Consider the following 20,005-nt stretch of genomic DNA (forward strand, 5'->3'; position numbering starts at 1 on the left):
CGGGGCATCGCACGACTTTTTCCGAATGGCCGCCGTCTCCAGGCGGTGCAGAGTGATGACACAGAATCACAGAATGGCCAGGGTTGGAAGGGACCTCAAGGATCATGAATCTCCAACCCCCTGCCACATGCAGGGCCACCAACCTCCCCATTTAATGCTGGACCAGGCTGCCCAGGGCCCCATGCAACCTGGCCTTGAACACCTCCAGGGATGGACGGGGCATCCACAGCCTCTCTGGGCAGCTGTTCCAGCACCTCACCACTCTCTCTGTAAAGAACTTCCCCCTGACGTCCAACCTAAATCTCCCCTCCCTCAACTTCAAACCATTTCCCCTAATCCTGCTGTTATCACCCTTTCAAAGAGTTGACTCCCCTCCTGTTTGTAGGCTCCCTTTAGGTGCTGAAGGCTGCAATGAGGTCACCCCGCAGCCTTCTTTTCTCCAGGCTGAACAAGCCCAGCTCCTTCAGCCTGTCTTCATAAGAGAGGTGCTCCAGTCCCCTGATCATCTTCATGGCACTCCTCTGGACCCTCTCCAACAGCTCCCTGTCTTTTTTGTACTGGGGGCTCCAGACCTGGACGCAGTATTCCAGATGGGGCCTCACAAGAGCAGAGTAGAGGGGAACAATCACCTCCCTGTCCCTGCTGGCCACCCCTCTTCTGATGGAGCCCAGGATCCCATTTGCCTTCCGAGCCACAAGGGCACACTGCTGGCTCATGTTAAGGTTTTCATCTATCAGGACCCCCAGGTCCTTCTCCACAGGGCTGATCTCAAGGACCTCTCCTTCCAGTCTGTATGAATGCCTGGGATTCCTCCGGCCCAAGTGCAGAACTCTGCACTTTGCCATGTTGAACCTCATCAGGTTCACCCGGGCCCACCTTTCTAGCCTCTCGAGGTCCCTCTGAATGGCATCCCTTCCAACGTCACAGTTCGCTGGGGTGCTCGCCCAACTCAGCCCTGCAGCTCCGCCCTCCCCCAGCCCCAACGCGCCGCTCCAGTGATCAACCTCAACACGGGCAGAAAGCCATCAACATTTTATTTTAATTATTCCCTTCTAAAAATCTCTGCTGTCTTGTATCAAGTCCTGTGAATTTCCACTCAGTACACGCAGGTATGTTCTGCGTTTCTCCAGTTGCTCCGCACCTCCAATTTGACACGGCCGAAGGCTTTGCAGGGCTCCTCCTGACAACACAAATAGGAGAGGCTTCATGATGCACATGGGAAGAGCCACGGCACATCTGCACAGCTCCCTTTGCCAGCTGCCGAACCGTGGCTTGCTCTGCTCCGTTCCTTGGGCTGCCGTGGGATGCCAGGATGGCGCTGCTGATGGGGGAAGGCAGCTGCACTCCTCCCTCCCACCAGCAATCGTCCCTCCACACCCGCAGGGGTCGGACAGTTTCCCTCCTGCACTGCCTTCCCGCTGCTGCTCTCTCTGCTCTAGCAGGAAGAATTGCTACCAAAGGTGGGACGGCTACCTTGTCTGTCTGCCCCGCAGGAGTCGGCCACGTTGGAGAGCAGAGGAAGGCCCGGCTGATCAGGCAAACCCTTTTGTCCCAGGACTAGCAGGCAGCCCGGCCTTCCTCCCTGGCAGCCTGCCGCATGCACTTGCCATACCTGCACGTGGAAGGCCTGGGCGATCTCTCTGTACACGTCATAAACAAATAACCCCAGGAGAGTTTCACCTTCGGCCTCATCCACTCCCTCAAAGACAAGAGATGACAGCGGTCATACTTAGGCAGGCTGTGCAAAAAAGAACATGCTGAGGCTGAAGGCAGGAGCCCTTCCTCCCCCCCCTCAGCTCTGGTGGGATTGGAGCACAAAGGAGGGTGAACCTTAGTCAGGGCACGTGCAGCAATTGCTCCTAGCTGCTTGGCCATGAAGAGCAGCAGAGACCTCCAGAGACGTGTAACCATCCCAAGGGTCTCTGTGCTCTTGGGCAGGATGCCATGCTCTGCAGCAGCCCATCACAGCTCTCAGGGAGCTCCCACCACTATAGGGTCTCATGGGGCTCTATGGCAAAGCTTTTCCTTGGAGTGCTCCAGAAGAAGCAGCAGGAGAGACTTACCAAGACAGCAAAGTCTTTGGGGGCACTGCTGACTTCCCCCGAGGGAGAGACCGCCTTGGAGATGTGCCAGATGGTGAACGCCATGGGACGTATTTTCTCCGGCAGCCGGATGACCACGTGGCCCCGAGATCCTTGGAAAGCCCAGCAGTTGCCAGGAGAAATATCGTGCTGAAATGAGAAAGACGCGTCTGTCAGCGGTGAGGCAAAGAGCTGCCAGAGATGGCTGTTGGGCAAGAAGCACAGAGCTTGCCTTTTCTGTGGGCTGCTGTTCTCCTCATAATGGAGCGAGGAGCCAGGGGATGAGGAGTCAGTAATGAAACACTAGTCAAGGGACAGGGGGGAAATATGCAAAGGTATGGACAACAGGTCTGGAGTCAGTTGCCTTTCTCTGCTTGCCCAGAGCTGGCAGGGCAGCCCTCCCCAGCACCTGTCACCCCATCACCCTCCCAACATTGCTGTTAACAATGGGAAGAATGTGGGCTAAGCAGTGCAGCTGGGCCAAAGGAAATTGTTGTGCACTTGCTCCTGCAGCTAGAAGGCAAGGCAGTGAACCCACAGTCACCATTTCTCCTGGCATACCTGCAAGAGTGTCTTGGGAGGCTTTGTGGTGGAAAAGAGTGGAGAAAGCCAATGGTTCTTCCAGCCTTTCCCACCACAGCTCTTGGATGTCCTCTCTGCATCAACAGTGGCACCTGAAATAAAGATGGAAAGATGTGAACTAGGACAGCCCAGAGACAAGCTGAAGGAGTGAATTCTCATTCCCTGAAGCTCTTGGTGGGGCTCAGGGGTGCAAAATCCCTCCTGCTGTGTATGGGCACTATTGAGTCCCAGCCTAAGCCACTGATTGAGCACCTGAGGAAAGGAGCCAGTCAGCCCTAGGAACACAGGTGAAGGCTTTTTACATTCTCAGAGGGTGGAGATGTAGATGGGATGTCAGGAGGAAATTCTTGACCCACAGTGGGCAGTGAAGCCCTGCAATGTGCTGCCCAGAGAAGCCATGGGTGCCTCATTCCTGGAAGTACTGGAGACCAGGCTGGATGGGGCCCTGAGCATCCTGATGGAAAGGATGGCAGCCCTGTCAATGGCAGGGAGTTGGTCTGGGATGGTCTGTAAGGTCCCTTCAGACCTCAGCCATTCTAAAGCTCTATGAGATAACTGTAACAGAAAGCAGCGCTTGGCAGGCTTTGGAGAGTGCCAGACGCAAAGCTGAGGGTAGTGAAGCTGTCTGTTTACATACCTATGGTTTCCAGAGCCCAGTTGGGCATCCAGACACTGTTTTCCATGACTTTCTCAATTGCATGCTGTGTCAACTGCAGAATTTCCTGGCAACAAATAGGGAATGGAGAGACAGCAGTGAGCACAAACACTGGAGGAGATCAGTGTGACCAGCTAAGGGAGGGCTCCATGTCTTTCCAGAAATCCAGCAAGATCTTCCAGAAAGTGTGTCCTGATGAGCCACTGGACTCCAGAGACACAGCAAAGATCGGCTTTGGGCTCTGCCTGACCCCCTTGCTGCCAGCCTTGTGCCATCTCCAGAACAGCCTGGACAGGCAGTCAGATCATGCTCTGAGCCAGCCAGGCCCTGCAGTTCTCCAGTTGCAGCTGGCCTGGAGAACGGCCCTTCCAGCTAAGAAGCCTGACTGCAAGTCTCTTGGAAAGGATGATGTCCAGCCTCCAAGCCAAACCCAGCAGGTGCCTGGCTAAGGCCCAGCCCAGGGGGAATTCAGAGCGCTGCACAGAGCACCCTGATCCCAGCTGTACTGTGCAGCTAGCACCAGCAGCAGCTCTCAGAGAGGAGCAGAGCAGCTCCAAAACACAAGAGAGGCTGAGCCTCAGAGCCAAGTGTGGGGTGGGCAGCCAGAGCACAGAGCTGTCTCTGGAATGGGCTGAGAGGAAACAGGAGGGAGCAGAACCATTACCTCTCTCTTCAATCCGTGGACCCCATTCTCTCTGAGGACATCAAACACTGATTGGAGAATGAGGTCCTTCCTGGCTGACACCTGAGTAGTTTTCACGTTCAGCTCCTGCCTCTTCCCCTCCAGCCAAACCAGTGAGTTCCTGAAGGCAAAGGCAAAGTGAGTTTCCAGCACTGTCCAACTCGCAGGTCAGAGCTCCAGTGCCATGAGGTGAAGGATTCTGAGGGGTTGTGCCCTTCCTTATCCCCCAGCCCCTTTTATTCCTTCACTTTGCCAAGGGCTGCCTTCCACCATACAGATGGGAAAGGCTGGAGCCATGGGCACGAGGCAAAGGCGTGCAAAGAGCCAGGTGCAGGGCAAGGAAGTGTTCTTACCCCAGAGACAGGAGCTCATGCTCCCAAAAGGTCCTGCTGATGCCATCTGGAAGAGAAAGGCATTCAATGGGATGCACAAGGAGCATGGCCAGAGCTTCCAAAGGAGCTTCCCAGGGAACCGCTGGCAGAATTTCCTGCTGCTTCCCAACAGTTTGCAGAGGACTCTGCCCGAAGTCAGGCTCTTAAGCCTTCCCTGTGCTGCAGAGCATCTGCTGCTTCATTGTTTGCTTTCCCATCCCCTCCAGACTCCCCAGTGCCACAGATGGGCAAAGGTCCCTTCTTACCACACGCTGCTTCCTTCAGCCCGAGCTCCATGCTGGGCACTGGGAAGATGCTTCCACACCGAAGCCCATCCTACTGCCAAGGTGCCCCCCAGCCTGGCTCGAGGGCCCGCCGGTGACCAACCTCCCTGTCTCCACAGAGGCAGAAGAGCAGAGCTTGGCCTTTGCTGCACACCATGGCACTGACCCGCGGGATGTCATTTCACCAAGCCAAAATCCAGAGGAAGGCTCCAGCTGTGGGGGACATCAGTAGGGAGAGACCATTAGTTTGCTCAGACTGCTCTGAGCCCCACAGCCCCATTTTCCTCCTCCAGACCTAGCGGGGACATGCCATGTGGGACAGTCCTGCTCTCCCGCTCTGCTGGGATGGCTTTGGCTGGGGAACAGTCACCAGAAAGGACTGCTAGAAGCAGGATGGGAGTCCTCCTTCCCCTCTCTTTGGCAGCGTGTTGGCTAAGGGAGAGATCAGACAGTGGTTATCAAGGCCCAGCACTGGGACACGATCTTCTGGGATCCTTTTAGCAGACGGCTGCCACCATGTTCCTCTGCCCAGCAGAGATGTAATTCCCAGGGCCCTTTAGCAAGAGCCAGCCAGTGCCATAGCACCCGTGGTACACATGAGAGCGAAGGGCTCTGCTGTGCCACAGGAGCAGCAGCCCAGCCCCATCTGGCTCTCCCCAGAGAAGGAGCAGGGCTGTGCCCATGGAAGGGGATTTAGGGCCACCCAGCTGGAGAAAGCCTGGCAGCATACAGTGCTTCTGTCTTCCCCTCCCCACATTCTGGGTCCAGCTGCACCCACCTGCCCAGTTGGGCCAGCATTTTGGCACCTTCACTCCTCTCACAGACACAGGGAACAGCTCGCTCTCCTCTCAGGACACGAGCACCTCTTCCCCACTTGCCTGCTCTGCAATCCTCGCAGGACTGCACTGCTGCACACCTCTCCGGCTAAGTAGGACAGTAGGTTCTAATGTCATAACAGCTCACAGTTGTGAATGCCAAATGATGCCTTTTCTGACTTCACAGGGCATGCCCAGGGGGGACAGACCCCGTGGGTTTGAGCCCAGCTGAAATTCCCCGAAACACCTCCGAGCACAGAGAAGAGCTTCTCTGGATGCCCCGGCGAGGATGTCTGTGCTATTGTACAGCTGCTCCCTCCTGGGTGTGGAGAGGCTGAGTGCTTCTGGCAGGGGCTGTGAAAGTCACCTACTCACAGAATGGCCTGGGTTGAAAAGGACACAATCGAGTTCCAACCCCCTGCTATGTACAGGGTCACCAACCAGCAGACCAGGCTGCCCAGAGCCACATCCAGCCTGGCCTTGAATGCCTCTGGGGATGGGGCATCCACAACCTCCTTGGGCAACCTGTTCCAGTGCATCACCACCCTCTGTGTGAAAAACTTCCTCCTAATATCCAACCTAAACCTTCCCTGTCTCACTTTAAAACCATTCCCCCTTGTCCTATCACTACCCACCCTCGTAAACAGCCATTCCCCCTCCCGTTTATACGCTCCCTTCAAGTACTGGAAGGCCACAATGAGGTCTCCCTGGAGCCTTCTCTTCTCCAAGCTAAACAAGCCCTCAAGTTCCCTCAGCATTTCCTCATAGGAGAGGTGCTCCAGCTCTCTGACCATCTCAGTGCCCTCCTCTGGACCCGCTCCAAGAGCTCCACGTCCTTCCTGTGCTGGGGGCCCCAGGCCTGGACGCAGTGCTGCAGATGGGGCCTCACCAGAGCCAAGTAGAGGGGGACAATCGCCTCCCTCTCCCTGCTGGCCACCCCTTTTTTAATGCAGCCCAGAACACAGTTGGCCTTCCGGGCTGCAAGCGCACACTGCTGGCTCATGTCCAGCCTCTCATCCACCAGGACCCCCAGGTCCTTCTCTACAGGGCTGCTCTCAAGGAGATCTTCCTCCAGTTTGTATAAATACCTGGATTGCTCCGGCCCATGTGCAGCACCCTGCACTTGGCCTTACTGAACCTCATTAGGTTTTCATGGGCCCACTTCTCCAGCCTGTCCAGGACCCTGTGGATGGCTTCCCTTCCCTCTACCACTTCAACCACAGAGCTCGGCTTGGTGTCATCCACAAATTTGCTGAGGATGCACTCAATGCCATTGTCTGTCATTGATGAAGATGTTGAAGAGCAGCGGTCCAAAGACTGACCCCAGAGGGATACCGCTTGTGACCGGCCTGCACCCTGACACAGAACCATTGATCACAGCCCTTTGGCTGCGTCCAGCCAGCCAATTCCTAATCCATCCAACAGTCCATCCTTCAAATCCACACCTCTCCAACAGAGAGCAAGATGTGGTGATCATGTCAAAGGCTTTGCAGAAGTCCAGGTAGATGACATCCATCACCCCTTCCCCATCCACCAAATGGGGATCCCCATCATCAAAGGCCACCAGATCGGTCAGACATGATCTGCCCTTGGTGCAGCCATGCTGGCTGTCGGATCACCTCTTTGTCTTCTATGTGCCTTAACACAGCTTCTAGGAGGATCTGCTCCATGATCTTCCCAGGCAAAGAGGTGAGGCTCACTATCCTGTGATTCCCTGGGTCTTCCTTTCTCCCTTTCTTAAAAATGGGAGTAACGTTTCCCTTTTTCCAGTCAACAGGGACTTCACCAGACTGCCGTGATTTTGCAAACACGATGGAGACTGGCTTGGCAACCACATCAGCCATCTCTTTCAGAACCTTGGGATGGATCCGGTCCCGTGGACCTACATACTTTCAGTAGTTCATGAGAAGGTCTCTGACTTGTTCCACTGTTACAGTGGGACGGAATCCACTCCTCTCACTCGCACTGTGGGCTTCAGGGTCTGGCAGGCATGGGGAGGAGCCTGACCAGCAGGGAAGACTGAGGCAAAGCACTTATTGAGCACCTCAGCTTTTTCCATTTCTCAGGAAGCCAGTTCTCCATTCTCATTTATCAGAGGGAGAACACTCTCTTGGCTGTCTCCTGCCTGTGTGCCTGTAGAACCCCCTCCAAGTTCACCTCCACCCATGCCTTGGCTTTCCTAATCCTATCCCTGCACACACACACAGCAGCCCTGGCAGGAATGCAGTGCTGTGGCAATTTGCAGAGCTTAACATGCAGTTCCATCAGCGCATTGTGCTTTTGCACTCAGACGTTACTGGCTGCCGAGCAGAGCGGCTGATTAGGCCATAGTGAGCCACTTTTTCCTAAGAGTGTGGGACCTGAGGAAAACGTCCTCACATGTTTTGAGGCAAAAGATAAAAGTATTCTATTGGGACTCCGGTGCTTCTCATGAGGCACAGTCATGGAGGCAGAAGGGAGAAGTACTCATTTGCGTCCCCATGCAAAGTTATTGAGGAGAAACGAGGCTGTTCTCCCACTAAAGCTGAAACGCTGCAGTGGTTTCAGAACTACCACTCATGGATTCCTTTTGCTAAACTCATACGTTGGTTCTTAAACTGATGTGCTAATCCCTGCTGCCAAACAGAGCACCCCACATCAATCCCTCCTTTTCCTTTGAGGATTATGATGTTCATATTGTTGGAAATATCCAAAGAATTTATCAGGACAGGATCTCTGATAAAGGAGATTTTATTCACAATTGCAATGGTGGGCATCCCACAAGCAGAAGCGTGCACAGAAAGCAGCCTTACATCTTTTATGCCCTATTACTTCTCTCTTTCTCCCATGGTTCTTCACTGTCTGAGTACTTCAGGATCACAATCTTCCTGATGCTCAACTAAACATACAAATACTGGATAAACATCAATTTTTGCTAGTTAAGCATATATCGCTAATTATTTAACTTCTAACACTTGCTCACTCAACACTCGGTAACTGTTTCTGGACGTCTGCTCATCCCTGCATAGAGGTAAGCTTGGAGGGAGCGTAGAGGGCAATATCTTGATGCCTGCCTGTTGCATCCCATCCCTGGAGCTCTGCCCTCCCCCAGTCGCTCCCCCACCTCCCCAGGAGATCCCTGAGAGCTCTCCATTCTCTCCCCCACACTCCTCTTCACCCCCCCACTGTCCCTCAAGCCCCACTCAGGCTTCAGGCTGTGTCCCCCTCCTCTCCCCTCCCCCCCCCCCCCAAGATATTTCACTGCCTTCCCTCCACCCCCACCAAGGGTGGCCTACAATCCCCCGAGTCCCTAAGTCTGACTCCCTCACTCTCCCTCCTCTCCCCCACCTCCAATTCCCCCATTCTCATTGATGGAGTCCTCTTCCACCCCTCTTCTCCCCTCCCCTCAGTTCCTCCATCAGTGTCTGCCCCTGTTCCCCATTCTGACCCACAGGATCCCATGTCCGACCCCCTCCCCCCTGTTCTTTCCTCGGTCCCCCACTCTGATCTCTTGTGTACCCTTTCTCACCCCCCTACATGTCTTCTGCCCCCAGGTACCCCCACTCCAATTCCCCCATTCTGATCCGTAAAGTCTCCTACCATCCCCCAGTCCCCTCAGTTTGCCCCCCAGGGTCCCCTGTCTTCCCTTACTCCCCCACCCCCTCCTGACCCCTTGAGTCTGCTGTACCTCCCATGCCCTCCTTCCTGACCTCTGGAGTCCATTCCCCCTTTTTGACACCCAACTCAGCACTGGCACAGGGACCCAGAGAGGCTGCGGTGTCTCCTGGAGATCTCCAAACCCATCTGGATGTGGTCCTGGGCACCAATTCTGGTGGCCCGTTGGAGCAGAGCTGGAACAGATGGACCCAGAGGTCCCTTCCCATATCAACCATCCTGTGCTTCCACAAAACACCACAATGTGCTGCGTTTGGCTCAAAATGGTCATTCACAGACAGGTTTCTCCTGCCTCCTGCTCAGTGCCATCTGTGTGGGATCATACTGCCTTCTACGATACATCTCTGTTCCAACAAAGATCAACAGCAAAACAGTGCTGACCTACATGGAACCTAGGCTTTGGAAAACAGGCACTCATAAAAAGACAGACAGTGCTCTTCCTGCTCTACCTACACTCCTTGCATTTAGCTGATCAGAGCAAATGCCTGGCACAGCATGGTACAGAAAACAAGCACACTCACTATCGCTTGAGTTTTTGGTCAATCTCTTATTGTTCAGGTTCACCAGCAGCTGGCAACTGCAATAAAAACCAGAGAGCACTAGTTTTCTAGCAAACAGTTCTTAGAACGTACCATCCCCACCATTTCATGGTGCTGGTTAAGTGATTGTGACTGTAAAGCATGATGATAAGCACATGATTTCCCAGTCTGAGACCAATGCCTGAACAGCATTACAGAATGCCCACAAGCACACTGCCCGTCTGCTCTGCTCTGAGCCAACAAGAGCTGCCTTGCAGCACAACAGCAGCTCTGCATGAAAGAGGGACGCAGTGCACAAGCAGACAAAGGCATCAGTGGGTAAGAAATGCCTATTCTATCCCTAGCCTGGCTGAGGTTAAAAAGGAAAGCAAACAACCGCTGTCAGTGAGCCCAGCCCTTGTGCAAGAGCAGCAGTGCCTGTGCTCGCCCTGCACATGACTCTTACACGTCTGGAACATCACGGCACTGCGCTGCCTAGGCCACACAGAGGCTCATTCTCTCCTTCATGGAACTGTGCATCTCAGTGGACGAACTACGACCCAGGTATCAGAAAAAACAGTTTCCGTTCTTCTCGAATCTTTGCCAGAAATGCAGGGCCAACCACTTTGTATTTGCTTTGGGCACCAAGTAGCGGCTTTGCATCTGACAGATGTTTTTCTGATGCAGTTTCACCGTTCGGTTGCTGTGTACGCGGAAGCAAGGCTACTAAACAAGCAGATCGCTGCACAAAAAAAGGCCCCGAGGGCAGAGCGCTCCATGGCGACACGCGCACGGTGCCACGCCGTGCTGGGAGCGGGACGCGGCGCCAGAAGGGCACCCGCAATGGGCGGTTGCGTGACGTCATCAGAGCGCGCGCCCCCACGCGGAAGGAACGAGAGCCGCCTCACGTGCGACGGGGAGCCGCAGCGCCGTCTGTCTGTGCTGCGGCCGGACTGACTGCGGCCGCCTCGCGGCGCCTTCGTGCTGCCTCCGGTCACCGCCCTTCAGTCAGCGCCATCCCCTCCATCTCTGCTACAGCAGGAGACACGCACACCTCCACACAGCTACAAACACGTGGAGGCGTTTCCTGGTACCACCCGAGGAATCCACGGCCGCACATTGTCCTCACCACCCCCATCTTCCCAGTCCCTAGTCCTGCCCTGTGCTGCTGCTCTGCAATGAACAGCACTCCAACACACAGCGTCCCCAGAGAATCACAGAATCACTCAGGTTGGAAAAGACCTTAAAGATCACCGAGTCCAACCATGACCTGAGCACCCTACCCTAACTAACAACCCTCCTCTAAATCATGGCCCTGAGCATCACATTCAAATGGTTTTTAAACACATTCAGGGGTGGCGACTCAACCACCTCCCTGGGCAGTCTATTCCAGTGCTTAGCAACCATTTCTGTATAAAAGTTTCTCCTGATATCCAACCTGAACTTATCCCACATCTTAACCCCACAGATGTGACAATGGGGTCTGGCTTCTGGGTGCTTCTCAAAGGAAACCAGTGCACGGTGTCAGGAGAGGAGGAGCAAGCAGCTGATCCTGCCAATAATGCTGCCATTGCGTGTCCCTCCCCAGGACTCCCACGCCTTCCTCTCCCCGGCTGCACTCACCTTCTCGCAGGCTGCAGATGCTGCTGAGGCTCTCGCACTCCGTGGCCATCATCTTCTCGTGCTGCCGGACCACCCTCTGCAGAGCTGCGCTGAGTTCCTGCTGCTGCAGCCAGAACCGCAGCTCCTGTGCTGACAGATGGAGGAGTTTTGTGCCGACACCCACAGCACGCGGTCCCCGGGCTCCCAATGGGGCTTCCTCCCTCCCTCCATCCCTCCCTCCCACTGCCCTTCAGCTCTTGCTCCTATAATCCTCCTATAATCTGCCTAAGGACACGAAGAGTCTGCAGAGGGGTCCGGACAGGCTGATCAATGGCTGACGCCAACGGCACGAGGTTCACCACCACCCGCACTTCGGTCACAACAACCCCAGGCACGGCGGCAGGCTGGGGACAGAGCGGCTAGAACGCCGCGTGGAGGAAAAGGATCTGGAGGTGTGGATCGACGCTCAGCTGAACGTGAGCCAACTGTGCGCCCAGGCGGCCAAGAAGCCCGCTTGTACCGGCAGCAGCGCAGCCAGCAGCAGCAGGTGATCGCCCCGCGCTCAGCCCCGCCCCGCCTTGGGCCGGCACCGTTTGCATCGGGCGGGAGTGCGGCCGTCGGCGCCCATCGACGACCCCGAGAAGGCGATCCGCGTGGGGCTGAACTACCTGAACTACCGCCGCCGTCAAGGTGCCCTCGGAGTTTCCCGGCGCCATGGCCGGGCCCTGCCGCTCGCCCCGGACGCCCCGCTCCCGCACCTGTGGGCAGCCGCCAGCCCGCGCTCGCCGCTCTCCAGGAAGGCCCTCATGGAGCGGAGCGGAGCGGGGCGGGGCGGGGCGGGGCGGGGCGGGCTCGGCCTCGCTGCGGTCCCCCACGTCCCCGTTCTCCTCCTCCCGCAGCCCCAGCCGGGACCCGGCCGCCCGGAGACCCCAAAAGCGGAGCGGGCCCAGGGCGCGGGGCGGCGCCGCGGACGGCCGGGCCGGGGCCATGCAGAACGCGCGCAGTGATGACGCAATGACGGCGCGACGGCGGAGGGAAAGGACCCCTCGCGGAGTGCCCGCCCCATCGGGAGGACCGACCAATGGAGCGCGGCGAAGGCGGGACCGAGCGCGGGCCAATGGCGGCTGCGGAGCTGCGGGGCTCCGTGCGGGGAAAGCAGCGCTCCGCCGCCCTGCTGCCGCCCGCCTCGTGCCTCGGGACGCCGGGCGGTCAGGGAAAGGCGGCGCGGGGGCTGCGAGAAGCGGCGGCTGACCGCGAGAGGCGGGACCCGCCCGGTGTCCGGGAGCGGCTCCTGGCTGAGCCGGGCAGCCCCGAAAGAGAGGGAGCGATCGCGCGGATCGAGGCGCGTCGGAGCCCGGCACGGAGTTGGGCGGGCGCCTTCGGTTCTCGCGCGGCTCAAATCAGCAGCGCTGTGCCGAGTTGCTGCCCCGCGGCTGCGGTCCCCAAGTGCCGGTTTCCATCTGTCTGTCTGTCCCCGCGCGGAGCTCCCGGAGCTGCGTGAAGCCGCTTCGTGTTGGCCCCGAGGAGGGAAGCCGTGAGGAGGGAATGATTGTTAGGGTGGGACCTGGTTGGGAATACGGTCATTTCTCTGTTTATTGCTCTGTATGTTAAATGATTAAATGTTTAGCACTCGTTTTTCAGCATTTCGACTGCAGTCATTTCTGCAGCTCCAAAGAACCCTCCGTCCCTGTGCCCACCGCCGGGTAAGGACAGGGCAGCACAAGTGGCCGTGTCATAGGACTGCAACCACCAGCCCCTTTCCTCTTCTCACATCGCCTCCCCTCCTCAGCACTGCGTGGGAAATGGTTGGGGTGGGATTCTGGGAGAGCTGGGGCGGCTCAGCCTGCAGAAGAGGAGGCTCGAGGGATCCCAGGCACGGCCATCAGTCCCTGCAGGGAGGAGCAGAGAGGACGGAGCCAGGCTGTGCCCAGTGTTGCCCAGCAGCAGGACCGGAGGCTCACACTGCAGCACAGCAGGTTTCCCTGTATGTCACCACTGAATCCCCAGCTCGGGTCAGCGCTGTTGGATATTTTTCCCAATGATCACAATGCAGGAGATGAATGCATCCTTGTGAAATCCAGCGGGCATCCTAAGGCACCAGGTGCTGCTGGCGCTCCTGAGGTTTTTGAGGGTCAGCAGGGGGAATTGGAGGGCTTAGGGCAGTAGCTGTGGTCTCTTGAAGGGACTTTGAGGTGCTGTGGGTTCAGAATTGTATTTTTCCCTCGTTTTTCATACCGAAGGTGGCAATTCGGCCCAGTACCTCTAGGTGGCAGCAAGATCCCCAACAGTGGAAACGTTGGCTCCCCAGAACCCTGTGTATCGCTGTGGGAATGATGGAGGGTGTAAGAAACGTGGAACATGCATAGGGCTTATGATTACCGTGACACAGGGATGACATATTCATATATTCTTTCTATATCCTTTCAGCAGTTGGATTAAAGCCTCCTGAGATCATATAAATGATAAATTCTGCTTGACAAACCTGATGTCATTCTTTGACAAGGTGACCCGCTTAATGGACGAAGGTGGGGCTATTGATGTGGTCTGCCTGGACTTCAGGAAAGCCTTTGACTCTGTCCCCCACAGCATCCTCGTGGAGAAGCTGGCTGCCCTTGGTTTGGATGGGCGTATGCTCTGCTGGGTGAAACACTGGCTGGATGTCCAGGCCCAAAGAGTTGTGGTCAATGGAGTTGAACCCAGCTGGTGGCCAGTCGTGAGCTGTGTCCCCCACGGCTCAGTACTGGAGCTGCTCCTATTTAACAACTTTATCAATAAACTTGATGAGGGGATTGAGTTCATCCTCAGTAAGTTTGCAGATGACACCAAGTTGGGAGGAGTGTTGACCTGCCGGAAGGGAGGAAGGCACTGCAGAGGGACCTGGACAGATTGGTCAGTGGGCTGAGACAAACTGTAGGAGTTTCAGTAGGGCTGAGTGTCAGGTCTTGGGGACTGGTCTCTTCTCACTGGTGACAGGATGAGGGGAAATGGCCTCAAGTTGTGCCAGGAGAGTTTAGGTTGGATACCAGGAAAAATATCTATACAGAGAGGGTGGGTAAGCACTGCAACTTAGAGACAAGGAGGTGGTGCATGACCATATCAAGGGCCTTGCACAAGTCCAGGAAGATGACATCAATTGCCCTCCTGTTGTTTGTCAGTGCCAACACTGCATCACAGAAGGCACCAGGTGGATCAGGCACGATCTGCCCTTGATGCAGCCATGCTGGCTGTCCCAGATCATTTCATCTCTCAGCTGTCTTAACACATCTTCTGGGAAGATCTGCTCCATGATCTCAAATACCTACGAGATCGCTGTGACTTGTGCACTGGGCGAGTGTAGTGTGGAAACTTCTTACTCTGAAGAGAAGCCAGTGTGAATGTGTTCTGGGAGAATTAAGCAGAATGTGACACAGCCAGCACAGTTAAGAAATAGCTCTTTTATTCACTATTGCATGTGCAATCTGGAAAGCCAACACTCGCCGCAGCAGTGGTTGTCCAGGTGTGGGACGTGGTCCCCACATCCTACCCCAGGGGGACGGCTGCCATCCGCTGGAGGATGGGAGCAGGGAAGGTTGCAGTGCCCAGTGGGGCTTGGGGCAACTCGATCTCTTCTGCATGGCCAGGGGGATGTAGGTCAGGCTGGGGGCCACAAGGGCTGCACTGGGGACAGCGGAGCCAGGGTGCTCTCTGGTCTGGGGAGAGGTGATCTGTTGGGGCACTGTGGCACCTAGGCTGGACATCTTGACACATGTGGAGGCTGCTGGGGCTGAGCCCATCTGTTCTCTGCATTCTCCATCGTGACTGTCTGTAGAATGTGAGAAAACCTCTGCAAATGTATTTGTCTTGCCAACTTCCCTCTCTGTCTCACAGGACCTGAACAGGATGTACCAGGACACGTTTCAGATGAGCTAGCTACTGAATGGAGCGCTCTGTTTTAGGGTTGTGAGCTGGCAGCTCGCAAAGGAATTAAAAAGCCACAACATACCCACACCATCTGCTGTAGCTTCCGTCCTGGGAGCTGGCTGGGATTCTGCATCCCATTCACCTCCACTCACATCTGTAAACAAACAGGACAGAGCAGCTTGTGTCAAACACATCCATATCCATCTCCAGATGGGAACAATGAGGGATCACTCCACAGCACCCTTCTCTCCCTTCCACACAGCAGCATCTCAACCATAGGTGCTGGGTGCCTGCAGTGGCAGCGTGCTGATGGACAACAATCCATGTGTGGAACTGCCTGGAGACAGGGGGGCGAAGAGAACTGAAAGGGGATGGAGAGGGGAAGAAAAGAGAACAGTAGGGGGAGCCCCAAAGGCTCTGTCCTGGTAGTGATTTAGCTCTGGATTCCACCTCAGGAACAAAAGATGTGTCTGACCAGAACACTGGATTAAAAGAACCAGTGTAGTCATCTAGAATTACAAACAGATGAGAGATGTTCCCATTGAATGCTGTGATCTCTTTTTCCATCAGAGAGCAGAGCTGGGCCAGGTAATGGGATGGGAGAAAGATCCAGGTTGTCAGTTCCACAGCTACAGAGTGGGCAGGGAGACCCACTGGCTGGCCATGGGCAGGTTGCAAAATACTCTCCAGGCCATGTGCAGCATCATCATGGACCGCATGGACCAACATTTGGCTTCTCAGGCCTTGCTTACTTACTTACCATTGCAGATCAGTGGTGGGCACAAGGGAAGGTGACACTAAAGCACAAGAGGAAAACATGCAGCCAGAACTTTGTTCTCCTGAAGTTCAGGGTCCCGACTCCACTTTTTGCCAGGCCCGCATTCTTCAAGATCACAAACTCCACCAAGGCATGTCAGCACAGCCCAGGCTGCCTCCAGTCTTAGCCTCTCTAATGCTCTCCTCTGCATTGGTGAGCACCAGGTCTGGTAAGGCTTCACCTCGGGTTGGTCCATCTATTTCCTGGACCAGGAGGTTATCCTTGACAGACTCCAGGAATCTCCTGGATTGTCTGCCACCCGCTGTGCCGCTCTCCCAGCAGATATCTGGGTGGCTGAAATCCCCCATCAGGACAAGAGCCCACAAGCGTGACAGCTCCTGCAGCTGAAGCAAGAAGGCCTCGTCAACAGGCTCCTCCTGATCAGGTGGGCTGTAGCAGACCCCAACCGCTAGGTGCCCTTTACTGGATCGATCCTTGATTTAACACACAAGCTCTTGACCTGATCGTGGCTGCTCCTCAGACACAGCTCTTGGCATTCGATCCACTTCCTAGCGTAGAGGGCAATTCCCCTCACCATAGCTAATGCTGCGTGGGATGTTTTGACGCTGGATCTGACGTCAGCCAGCCTCTTGGGCTGTGGCTGTGGCTTCAGGACCCAGGGCTGGTCTGAGCCTTTCCAGCTGTGGCTTTGGGCCTCAGGGATGGTGTCAGGCTCTCTGCCTATGGTTTTAAGCCCCATGGCTGGTGTAAGCTACTCTGCCTGAGGCTTTAGGCCCTAGAGCTTGAGCGGCCTATAACAATGTGCATTTTAAAATGGCTCATGGAAGTAAATGAAAGCAAGAGAACACGGAGCTCTGCTGGGTATTTCTAGAATTGGGATAGAGACAGGAGAGCGTGCTCAGCCTTGTGTGGTTGGTTGTACCCATCAATACCAACCATAGCTGAAACCATCTTTACGTCTTTATTAGACAGTCCTCTGTCTGTCTCTTTTTTTTTTTTTTTTTTTTTTTCTCTCTGTTTTTGGGAATGCTGGGATTTCTTTTAGTGGCCCACAGACACTGCCAGAATAAGCAAGTCTAAATTATCACTGTTCTTTACCCTCCGCAAGAGAAGATGGCTGTACTCTGAGGGCAGGAGGAGGCAGGGACAAGGATCAGAACCAAGAGCAGAGTGGTTTCTTTGTTGCTCAATGGAAGGAAGGAGTGTGTTTAATGCAGGCAGATTTGCCGTAGTGTTTCTTATGACTGACAGTGGGATGAAATGTGCCCTGAAGTGGGTGTGCTTGCAAGTTGGCAAAAGAGAAATGCAAATCATGATAAGTCTCCGCACTGTACTGGGGACCCTGCCTGGGAGCAGAGCGATGTGAGAGCCCCACGACCTTCTGACTGTGAGTTGTGTAGAGTCCCTGTCCCAACCTGTGCGTTTCCTTGGCAAAATGGTCATTCTTCTGGAAAGCCCAGCTCCTTGGGTTACAATATCATGTGAAGAATCTCTGGTTGAATTATTTAGAAATACTTTTTTGTTGGTGGTCAAGTAAAACATGGCAACAGAGGCAGTCGAGAGTTATCTCAGGAAAAAAAAGGGGACAAAAACCACCTCCTCTATCTAGCCCAGACTTGATGGGAAAGGAAGAGCTGAACAAGTGTGCACATCTGGGGGTGCTCATCTCCTAGACTGCACCCAGAGAAGGTGAATGATTCTGATGCTGCAGTCTTGGAATTCCAGTCAGTACACAAACAGAAGGATTTCTGGGCTGAGATGAATATATGTCTCTGCACAGCTTCTAATCTTTTTGATTTTGTGTTTTAGTGCAGTGAATCTACTGGGGAAGATTTATCATCGCTGTAGCTAACCTACATGGGAAAAGTTGACATTAGATCTTACATCCAAGCTTTGAGCAAAGCTTTGGCTTGCCTGCGTTTTCCGTTGTCTCCACTTGTCTGGTGCCTCCCTGAACATATGTCTGATCGGGAAATCTGTTCTTATTTCCTAGCTTTTATGCAATAAAGGAGCTTTTGAAATGTTGCTTCGTGCAGCGGTTCAGTATTTCAGGAGAGAGAAAAACACTGCTGACAGAGACTGGATTTCTGTTGTTAGTAAAGCTGAGCTGAGCTCTGAACTGATTCTTGCACCTGGGAATGTAAGCAAAGCCTGCAGACACAGAGGAATAGCTTTTCCCTGCAGGCTGAGCATGTCAGAGGCAGATCATTGCTAGGAGAGCTTGTACTTTACAGCATCAAGCTGTGTAGAAAAAGGAATTCTAAAAGCAAGCTTGCCAGTTCTTTTTTAGCTGAGTGGTTTTGAGCAAGGCAAGATTTGAGATGCTGTTTGCTCATGGAAGATGGAGAGATGAAAAGCAAATAAAGGGCATTCTGTGCATGGCCAGTGCATTCACCTGCACTGTTCTCCCCCCGCTCAAAGGAGCAGCAGCTCAGCAAGCTTGGCCTGGGCCACTGAAGGGAATGTGCAAACATCTGGACTAGCCCCTCCACTCCTGCCTCCTCTGCATGCCTCGCCACGCTTTCCTGCTTTTCATGCCAGGGTGGGGCAGAGTGGCTTTCAGCTGAGCTGGGTGGCAGAGACGACACAGTGTTGGGTGGAACTGCCTTCCACAGCACTGGGCTGTATGGGCAACTTTTAGTGGTGCTGGGATGGATGGCCTGCTCTGGCAGGGAGCTGGAGAAGAAAAGCAGTAGGCCATCCAACTCCTTGTGGTTTCTGTTTAGACTGCAATAAAGGAAATATCTCACCATAGCTAAGAGCCAATTGAGTCAAAGGAAGCTCAGCAACTCAGCTTTTTGGATTGTGGTATCTCATTTAAAATAATGGAGTTTGAAAGCTGAATGGTGTCCAGTCCAACAAGCTTATTCTCTTAGGCCGTGGTGAAGCTGAGTAAACCAACTTAGGAATAGGACACGCCACTGGGTTCTGTCAAGCAGGTATTGCCTTTATTACAGCACTGGGTGCATGGGGATAACTCCACCAACATGCACACCCAGAGAAGCAGTGACTGTGGGTTTATAGGCGTAGCATAGACATATTCATTACATTCCAAGGACATGGGCAGAAATTCCAAGAAATAATTAACATCTCTAGTGGCCGTGGGATGAAGGCTAATAGTCATCCTCGCTGTAAATTTCCAACCTTTTAAGGCAGGCTGCCCAAACCGGCTCCCACTGATGTTACATTGAGCTGAGGCATATGTTTTGCCATCTTATTTTCAACAACAGGACATCTATTCTAAACTGATTCCAAAATCCCATGAGAGGGACCAGACGTCCTGGCAGATGTAACAAACCAGGTGTGAGCACTGTATTTCCAATTTCACACTGAAGTCGTTAGAGGAAAGGTAGGACCTCTGGCCTTCCCTCAGCACCAACTACTGACGGCGGATTTGCTCACAGATCCTTCACAGCTGTTTCAAAGAACTATCATTCTTTGATCCTCAAGGACACATCCAAACCAAACCATTCTGTACTTCTTAAGATCTTCAAGGACTCTTCCAACATAAACCATCCTATAGTTCTGTGATCTTCAAGGGTCCTCACGACACAAACCATTCTAGAGTTCAGTGATCACTAAGAAACATCCCAACTCATGCCATCCTATGGTTCTATGATCTTCCAGGACCCTTATGACACAAACCAATCTATGATTCTTTGATCATCAAGGAATCTCCCAACGCATGCCATCCCAAACCAAGCCACTCTGTGGTTCTTAATGATCTTCAAGGACTCTTCAAATACAAACCATACTAGGGCTCCATGATCTTCAAGGGCCCTCCTGTGCTGGTGATGTCACAGAAACAGAAACACAGAAACACAGAATGGCCTGGGTTGAAAAGGACCTCAAAGATCATCTAGTTTCAACCCCCCTGCTCAATTTGATTACTCTCACCAAACTGACTTGGATTTTTTTTCCCCACATTCTAACAAAGAAGCCAATAACTACAAACTTGCTTTCATTTGCTATCAGATAAACAGGAATCAACTACATATAACATCTCTATTGTAAGATAATTCAGGACTTCCCTCAAAGAAACAGCTTTTCTCTGAGAAAAAGCCCATAAATTGCTAAGCCTGA

At 54.0% G+C, this 20,005-nt stretch overlaps 1 protein-coding gene across 10 annotated transcripts; it reads right to left on the reverse strand.

Moving 5' to 3' along the window:
• Nucleotides 1-976: 976 nt before the first annotated feature.
• On the reverse strand, nt 977-11,999 carry LOC116239162 (SUN domain-containing protein 3-like). Of its 10 annotated transcripts, none has more exons than XM_090128750.1 (9): nt 11,913-11,999; nt 11,266-11,389; nt 4,638-5,087; nt 4,354-4,399; nt 3,983-4,121; nt 3,301-3,385; nt 2,643-2,755; nt 2,064-2,231; nt 1,088-1,699 (listed from the first exon to the last, which is right to left on the reverse strand). In XM_090128750.1, the coding sequence occupies exons 3-9, from the start codon at nt 4,666-4,668 to the stop codon at nt 1,436-1,438; spliced, it is 846 nt and encodes a 281-aa protein (XP_089984876.1). In that variant the 5' UTR covers nt 4,669-5,087; nt 11,266-11,389; nt 11,913-11,999; the 3' UTR covers nt 1,088-1,435. The 10 variants fall into 10 exon arrangements, 9 of the variants coding, with proteins under 9 accessions (XP_089984882.1, XP_089984876.1, XP_089984878.1 ...); XM_090128752.1 differs by having other exon boundaries at nt 11,266-11,394; nt 11,913-11,984; XM_090128751.1 differs by lacking the exon at nt 11,913-11,999 and having other exon boundaries at nt 4,638-4,868; nt 4,951-5,087; nt 11,266-11,901.
• Nucleotides 12,000-20,005: the final 8,006 nt, after the last annotated feature.

Source organism: Phasianus colchicus, chromosome 34 (genome assembly GCF_987193195.1).
Source record: "Phasianus colchicus chromosome 34, bPhaCol1.hap1.1, whole genome shotgun sequence".
In the NCBI taxonomy this organism is placed as follows: Eukaryota; Metazoa; Chordata; class Aves; order Galliformes; family Phasianidae; genus Phasianus; species Phasianus colchicus.

Bases quoted from the DNA above. Each gene is read 5' to 3' on its own strand.
- LOC116239162 (XM_090128748.1), bottom strand. From the start codon at position 4,439: ATGCTCCTTGTGCATCCCATTGAATGCCTTTCTCTTCCAGATGGCATC. The intron at 4,122-4,353 runs GTAAGAACACTT...CTTTGCCTTCAG, and splicing joins CATGAGCTCCTGTCTCTGGG to GAACTCACTGGTTTGGCTGG. The intron at 2,756-3,300 runs GTATGTAAACAG...TCTTTATTTCAG, and splicing joins CTGGGCTCTGGAAACCATAG to GTGCCACTGTTGATGCAGAG.